Source organism: Erythrolamprus reginae, chromosome Z, assembly GCF_031021105.1.
Source record: "Erythrolamprus reginae isolate rEryReg1 chromosome Z, rEryReg1.hap1, whole genome shotgun sequence".
NCBI lineage: Eukaryota > Metazoa > Chordata > Lepidosauria > Squamata > Dipsadidae > Erythrolamprus > Erythrolamprus reginae.
In genome coordinates, this window is record NC_091963.1 from 150764296 (window position 1) to 150772700 (window position 8405).

Genomic DNA, 8405 nt, shown 5'->3' on the forward strand with positions numbered 1-8405 from the left:
ACACACAAAAGATTACAAATTTTCCCTCGCCGTCTTCTATTTTCTTCTAACCCCACTGAACCGAAACCTGCAAGGAAAAAAAAAATTCTGTCCAGGAAATCAATATTTAGCGACCTGTTTATTAGAGGCTGATTCATGCTGCGTGCATGTCAAAACCTGTCCCGCTCAGCTCTCTGCAATCCACAACTCCTCCGGCATTTCCCAGAATCCTCTGCTCCGTGCTAACTCAGAATTCTGGGAAATTACTCCGGACCACACTGGGGTTGGGAGGCTGAGGTCAGTACGGGTCAGTCCTCAATTTACGACCACTATCGACGCTGAGCGAGAAATTTTTAAAAGTGAGTTTTGCCCCGTATTACGACCTTTCTCGCTTCTGTCATTAAGCAAATCAATGACGAAGTCCTCGGTTTGCGACCCCCCAATTTGTTGTGGTTAGCTCTGGCCCAGCTCCTGCCCCAAGGACTGTGGATGTGGGGGAGACATCCACATGCTGCAAGCCTGTTTTGCCCCCGGTGGAATCTGCTGATGAAGGCTCCTCTGACCAAGAAGACATGAGTGACAGGGAGGAGGAGAGTGGGGCAGACAGCTCAGAAGGAGATCAATTATCTAGCTCCTCCTTGGATTCAGAACAAGAGCTAATGATACAGCCACGCATGCGGAGAGCGATGCATAGGCAGCAACAACTGAGAGATTACTATCAAAGAAAATGAGGCCACCTGTGGTTGGGTGGGGCTGTGGTCATTAGTGAGGCTGCTATAAAGAGCAGCCTGTGGGTTTGGCCATTGTGGAGGATTATCTGATCGTTGTGTTTCATGACTGCTTTACTGACTTTGACCTTTTGTGTGCTGATTTTTCCCCACTTTGAAACTAAACCAGAGCAAAGTGTGTTTCACTTTGTGGAAGAAGAAGGACTGTGAATTGCCTCATAGCTGCAAGCTAAGTATCACAGAACTGATAAGGGACTTGTACAAATTACCAGGTTGTTTGGAGACGAGGGCTCTTTGCTATACCAAAAGAGGGCTTGGTTTAAGTGAATTTTCATTATAAAGAACATTGTTTTGAATTTTCAAATGTGTGTGTGTCTGAAATTTGTACCTGTGCATTTTTGGGAGGAGTCTGCCAGAGAGCCCGACAGAACACAATTGAGAAAAATGTTAAATGAAATTTGTTCCGTTTTGTTATATTTTTAGTCTAGCTGCCGTCGTTCAACGAATCACTGCAGTTCTGTGAGTTAAGGTTGTTAAGCGAATCTGGCTCCGTCAGACAGTTGCAAAAGGGGCTTGTGTGATTCCCCCCCCCCAGGGATGCTGCGATCGTCATAAATTTGAGTCACTTGCATCTAAATTTTGATAAGGTGACCATGGGGGCGGGCACAAGTGTGAAAACTGATCATGTGACGTCACTTGTTTTCCAGCCCCGTTGTTACTTTGAGCGGTCACTAAATGAACTGTCGTAAGTCGAGGACTATCTGTACAAACAAGAGACCCCCATTTGGATGAGGGGGGTGTGTGATCCTTAAACCGATTTAGGATGGCTAAAGAGATACATTATACAGCGTTTGTCAGCCACGGGAAGTTTAAGGTGGGTGGACTTCAACTCCCAGAATTCTCCAGGCAGCATGGAATTCTGGGGATTGTAGTCCAGCCATCTTAATGTCTTCCATGCCAGATGGGGAATTCTGGGGGTTGTAGTCCATCCATCTTAAGATCCGCCATGCTGGCTAGGGAATTCTGGGAGTTGTAGTCCACCCATCTTAAACTTAATATTTTTGATCACTGGATTCACAAAAGACTATACAGTGTTCCCTCGATTTTCGCGGGTTCGAACTTCGCAAAAAGTCTATACCATGGTTTTTCAAAAATATTAATTAAAAAATACTTCGCGGGTTTTCCCCCTATACCACGGTTTTTCCCGCCCGATGATGTCATATGTCATTGCCAAACTTTCGTCTGCTTTTAATAATTTTTTTTAAAATAAACTTTAATAGAAAAACATGGTGAGTAATGATCTAAATGGTTGCTAAGGGAATGGGAAATTGCACTTTAGGGGTTTAAAGTGTTAAGGGAAGGCTTGGGATACTGTTCATAGCCAAAAATAGTGTATTTACTTCTGCATCTCTACTTTGCGGAAATTCGACTTTCGCGGGCGGTCTCGGAACGCATCCCCCGCGAAAAGCGAGGGAACACTGTATTCACACAACCCGCTGAAACGCAAGCTAGCCAACATAGTTTGAACTAGGCCAATTTTTTTTTCAAACTTGACTGGTTGAAAATGAGTGGACTTCAACTCCCAGGTTGCCGTCTGGGGAATTCTGGAAACTGAAGTCCTTCCATCTCCAAGTGGCCACTTTTGAAAAAGGCTGACCCATTGTTTTGGCCAAACTAGGATTCTACAAAGTTTGACCCACCGTATGGCGATCGAGACAAAGTTTAGGCGTTTATCCAAAAAGGGTTTTCTGCCCATGGCGCCATGGAAAAGCCCTCTTCTCCATTCAGACCCCTCCTGCCTCCCCCCCTCCTGAGGCTATCTGACCCCCAACCCCTCTCTTGGGACATCCACTCACTCCACTGCACAGGAGACCAATCCAAGAAAGAAGCAGGAGCCGGAAATGTAGAGCAACGTCTGGATGACCTTTGGGAGCCCCTTGTATTCTGTGGGGTGGAGGAGAAGCAGATGGAGGAGTTGGGAGGGGAAGGAATTGAGGGCAGTGGTCCCAGAAAGAGGGAACCCACCCTTCTCTTGGTTTTTGTGCAGCCGAGCCACCGTTCACCGGCGGAACTCCCTGCCACAAGATGTATGTATTAGAGCAGCAGAGAGGGAGGGGGAAGAATAGCCCCTTAAAAAGAAACCAAAGGAGGGAAGGAAATGGAGTGGGGGAAGTGGGAGAAGAGGGGAGGGTTGGCCAGGGAGGAAGGGTCCTGCTCTCCCCCCACCCCAGGGGGACAGGAGAGAAAGGAGGCAGGGCCAACCACTCACCTGGATAGCAGGTCCTCATATCCCGACAGGGAATCTCCGTCCGGCGACAGGTAGAACAATTAAAGACTAAGGCCACCACATCTGGAGGAAGGAACCCAAAAAACTGGATTATAGATTGTCCTGGATTTACGAGCAACATTTCCATTGAGTGGCAGGCTGTGGGATTCTGGGAACTGAAATCTACTAGGTCTGGAAAAGCGGCCCTGTTTGGAGACCCACCCGATTTGAATCCCAGCAGGGCAAAAAAATCAAAATGGCAGCCGTACGTAAAAAATAGATGCGGTTTAGCACGACCATGAGGGCCGTTTTGACCTCTTCTGACCTTCCAAATCAATTTCAAAAGCCTCGGCGTGATAAAAATAAATCCTTCTGGCTTCTCCCTTCTTCTTTTCCGCCTGAGCTGTAGCAATATTTATTTTCCTAGGTCATACAATACTCGACTTACGGCCGTCCGTTTAGCGACCATGTCACGGACTTCCCTGCGGTTGCACAATCAAAATTCAACCGCTCGGCAAATGACCCACATTTTACAACGGTCGCACTGTCCTGGCGGGGTTCACGGGATTCCCCTTCTGACCATCGAAGTCAACGGGGTAGCCGTATTCACTTAACGACCGAGTTAAGAACTGAGCAACTGCAGGGATTCGTTTAACAACAGTGGGGGAAAAAAGATTTTGAAATGGGGGAAATTTCAACAACTGGGTTGCTTTGCAATGGGAATTTTGGGAAATTTTGATTGTGGTTATAAGTCAAGGACGTGAGCGTCTTCCACTCTTAGTTGTTGTTATTGTTGTTATTGTCATTTTTATTGTTACTGTTATCATTATCATTATTGTTATTAGTCCGGAAGGAATTGGGCAGCCTACAAATTAAATTAAATTAAATTACATTATTGTTATCTCTTTTATCATTAAACATAAAATTCAGTCAACTTGAACATTTAAAAATCTATCAGAAATATCATTGACAGGCACCGATGGTTGATACGGGTTGTTATTCTACTACTAGTATTATTATTGCTATTATTATTACTGTTGTTGTTGTTATGTCAGTACAACACAGCAAATGAGATCACTATGCTGGATTTCGTATCTCATCCCCAGTCGGGCGCTTCCCAAGCACCTAGGACTGCGTGATGTAGTGGCGAATTATGTTTGCCCATCCCAGTAAAGCGGCCTTTTGCAATTGACAGATGGAGATTTTGTCAATTCCAATGGTTTTCAAATTGACAAAATCTCCATCTGTCAATTGCAAAAGGCCACTTGTTGTTGTTGTTGTTGTTGTTGTTATTATTATTATTATTAATTTTTATTCATTAAACATGACATTCAGTCAATTGAAGCACTGATGGTTGATACGGGTATCAACCAAGTATATTATTATTGTTGTTGATAATCTTATTTTTATTATTGGATTATTATTATTTTTATTACTATTATTGTTATTGTTACTGTCAGATTTTTATTTATTTATTTGCTTAATTATACACCTTTCTGTCCCCAATACTCATGGCAGCTTACCGGAATTTAAGCATGCAGAAGGGAAACACCAATATAATAAAAATAAAAAATAGCCTTTTAAAGATCAATCACTGGTCATTAAAATAATTATCCATCCAAAAGTTTTAGAAGGAAAACTTACGACAGGTAGGCGGACATAGAGCTAGAGAGAAAGAGAAGAAAAATCACATCAAAGAGATATCCCCCAGATAATGGTAAATTCAGAGCAAAGCTTTGTCTGAGAATCATTGAGGACTAGGCCCTTGTGCGATTTGCAAAATTTTATAGGCAAAGGAACACTTCGGGAATTCGGATGTGCTGGTGATACACATTTATTTTGTTTAGAAAAAGATTGGCAGGCTTTTCTCAGAATGTGCCCCTTGGTGCCGAGTACGAAATGACCAAATCTTATGGAGGCCGGCAGGCAGGGCTGAACCCCCCACAAAGCCAACCCCTGCCCCCCACCCTCCTGAGGAGCCGAGTGCGGATTCTCCCACCTTCTTGGGTCTCGCTTGGGATCTTCACCTCGTGCAGCCAGTTCCAAAACCTGGGGAGATCCTCCAAACTTTGCTTTATTTCTAAAGAAATAATATTTCTTAAGCAGGGGGTTGGACTAGATGACCTAGAAAGTCCCGTCCAACTCAAATAAATAACAATAATAGTAAATAGGTAGGTAGGTAGATAGATGAGAGAGAGAGAGAGAGAGAAGATGATAGATGGATGGGTGGATGGATGGATGGATGGATGGATAGATAGATAGAGATAATAGAAAGAGAGATAGATAGATGATAGAAATGTAGATAGATGATAGATGATAGAAAGATAAATAGATAGATGATAGGTAGGTAGGTAGGTAGATAATAGATAGATAGATAGATAGATAGATAAAGAAGATGATAGATAGATGGATGAGTGGATGGATAGATAAAGAAGATGATGGATGGATGGGTGGGTGGGTGGGTGGGTGGGTGGGTGGGTGGGTGGATGGATAGATAGATAGATAGATAGATGATAGATAGATAGGTAGGTAGGTAGGTAGATAATAGATAGATAGACTAGATGGAAATAGATGATAGATGGATGGATGGATGGATGGATAGAGAAAGAGAGAGAGAGAGAGATGCAGGGGGAGTCTTCTGGAGCTGTGGATTACAAGTCCCAGCATCCCCAGCCACGCTCAGAGGCTGCCTGGGGCAAAGAATTGGAGGGCGAGCCAGGCCCTTGAACCCAGATCGAAGCCCCCCAGGGACTCAGGGATCCCCTTACCAATCACTCTGAGCACTCGATGGGTTTTCTCCAGAAGCAGGTCCAGGGCGTCTTCGTCTGGGGCCGAGAAAACAGAGAGAGGAGGGGTCTTTGTTGCAAGCCCGGGCTGGACCTGTACGATATCTGCCTATCAGGGCAAAAGTCGGAGGCCCAACCTGATTGGATCCTGCAGCCCTGGAACCGGCATAGGGCCAATTCTGTGCTGTTTGACCCATCCTACCTCGCAGAGCCGCTCTTATGGGACCTGGCGTCCAGCAAAAAAAAACCCCTCCAGCAGAAATGCAACAGTTTCACGCACCCTTTCTCACACTTACGACCCCTTTCTCACACTTATGACCTTTTTCTCATACCTATGACCCCTTTCTCACACTTATGACCCCTCTATCACACTTACAACCATCGCAGCCATTCGGCCATGATGCAAATCATAAACAGTCGTGGGAAGGAGTTTGGCACAAACACACACATTCACGTTTGTGTTTGAGGCTGCAAAAGCGACGGCTCGCACAAACCGGTCCTCGACTTAACGACCGCTCACTTAGTGACCCGAGGAACCGGCTGATGAAAACAGGACTCAACCAGTCGTTCCTTAAGTCGCCTGTCCAATTGGGTTTCCCGCTGGAGCAGGAAGGTTGGGCTAAGAGATTTCACAGGTGAACAAGAATTGGAAGAGAGCTTGGTGGTCATCTAGTGATTCTAGTCCAACCCCACCACTCCAGCAGCTGACCTTATGCCATGTCTGACAATCCCATCTTTCTTGAAAGCCTCCAGGGGCGAAGGTCTCACAACCTCCAAGAACTATAAAAAACCTAAAGTATTCAATAAATGGTGCATAAACCTACAACACCCCCCCCCCCGATGAGGGCAAAAGCCCACCACTGATGCCTCCCGCTGCTCCATCACTCTCCCCATCCACCCCCCAAGTTTGAAATCCGGGGGGGGGGGTCTTCCTTCTACCTAAGGCGAAGTCCCGGACAGCCTTTGGCCCCCAGGGGTATTTGGAGCAGCGCTTCCGGGCGAAATGCTCTCGGTAACGGGCACACAGGTGGGCGAAACGCATCTGGAGGTTTTTAAACTGGTGCCCGCAGTGGAGGCAGCCCTCCGCAGGCACCTCGGCCAGGAGGAAGAGGAGGAGGAGGAAGAAGAAGAGGAGGAGGACGGAGGGGAAGGGCGGTGACGAGCCCCCTGGACTCGGGGACCCCAGGCAAGGAGCTGTCGGAGGGCACATGGGGAGTCCCAAGAGGGCAGAGCCAGGAATGTGTGGGTGGAGCCCTGGGGGTTATCCGGAACTCTGTTTCCATGGCTTCTTCTTTGGGTTCTAGAGCCTGGTGTGTCGTTTGGGGCTGGGTGTGTGGCAAGAATCTTAGAATCAGGCTACAAGGGACCCTGGAGGTGGTCTAGTCTGACCCCCTACCCCACCTCAGGGATCCAAGGCAGGAGTCCTTCTCCCGTCTCAGACAATAAACGTGGAAAAACAGCTGTAAGTAGCAGTTTTCAGAGCCATTGTCACTTGGGAGGGTCGCTAAACAAAACAGTTGTAAGTCGAGGACTGGCTGTGCTCTGGTTGCGTGTTTTACGTGGTAGTGATTTCTGACAGTCTCAAAATGGGTGAACAGTGCAGTCAGGCGGTAGGAAAAGAAATAGGATGCTTGGCTGCATAGCTAGAGGTATAACAAGCAGGAAGAGGGAGATTGTGATCCCGCTGTATAGAGCACTGGTGAGACTCCATTTGGAATAATACTGTGTCCAGTTCTGGAGACCTCACCTACAAAAAGAGATTGACAAAACTGAACGGGTCCAAAGACGGGCTACCAGAATGGTGGAAGGTCTGAAGCATAAAACGTATCAGGAAAGACTTCATGGACTCAATCTGTATAGTCTGGAGGACAGAAGGAAAAGGGGGGACAGGATGGAACCATTTAAATATGTCAAAGGGTTAAATAAGGTTCAGGAGGGAAGTGATTTTAATAGGAAATTGAACACAAACAAGGGGACACAATCTGAGGTTAGTTGGGGGAAAGATCAAAAGCAACATGAGAAAATATTATTTGACTGAAAGAGTAGTAGATCCTTGGAACAAACTTCCAGCAGACATGGTTGATAAATCCACAGGAACTGAATTTAAACATGCCTGGGATAAACATAGATCCATCCTGAGATAAAATACAGGAAATAGTATAAGAGCAGACTAGATGGACCACGAGGTCTTTTTCTGCCCTCAATCTTCTAGGTTTCTAAGTTACACACACATTTTGGTCGTTAACTTCAAAGTAGGGGTTTTTTGTGGCTTTTCGGCAAGCTGGGGTTTTTGACCACAACGGGAGTGGCAAAGAATCTGGGTGCCAGCTCTCCGGAATGGTTTAACTGGTTTTCCTCACACAGGGTTAGACTAGATGACCCTTGAGGGTACTTTCCCCTATTGCATAATTCAAGGGTTTTCAATCTGTTGCAGGAGTTTCCCCCAGCTGGTCGGCTCGACGGCGCCTCAACAGTTGTGATTGTGGCGTTACTCACCCTAGGCAAGAAAGTGGGTGGACTTCAACTCCCAGAATTCCTCAGCAGGCCTGGCAGATGTTAAATGGGTGGACTACAACTCCCAGAATTCCCCAGGCAGGGGGTGTTTTCCTTGTAGACGTTTCATGACCCAGCTAGGTAATACCATCA

The 8405-nt window shown here is 46.2% G+C and overlaps 1 protein-coding gene across 1 annotated transcript; it reads right to left on the bottom strand.

Moving 5' to 3' along the window:
• Nucleotides 1–6969, bottom strand: TMEM95 (transmembrane protein 95). Its single transcript, XM_070728732.1, has 7 exons — nucleotides 6699–6969; nucleotides 5742–5798; nucleotides 4973–5053; nucleotides 4618–4638; nucleotides 2977–3057; nucleotides 2564–2651; nucleotides 1–67 (listed from the first exon to the last, which is right to left on the bottom strand). The coding sequence occupies exons 1-7, from the start codon at nucleotides 6967–6969 to the stop codon at nucleotides 37–39; spliced, it is 630 nt and encodes a 209-aa protein (XP_070584833.1). The 3' UTR covers nucleotides 1–36.
• Between the last annotated feature and the right edge of the window lie 1436 nt (nucleotides 6970–8405).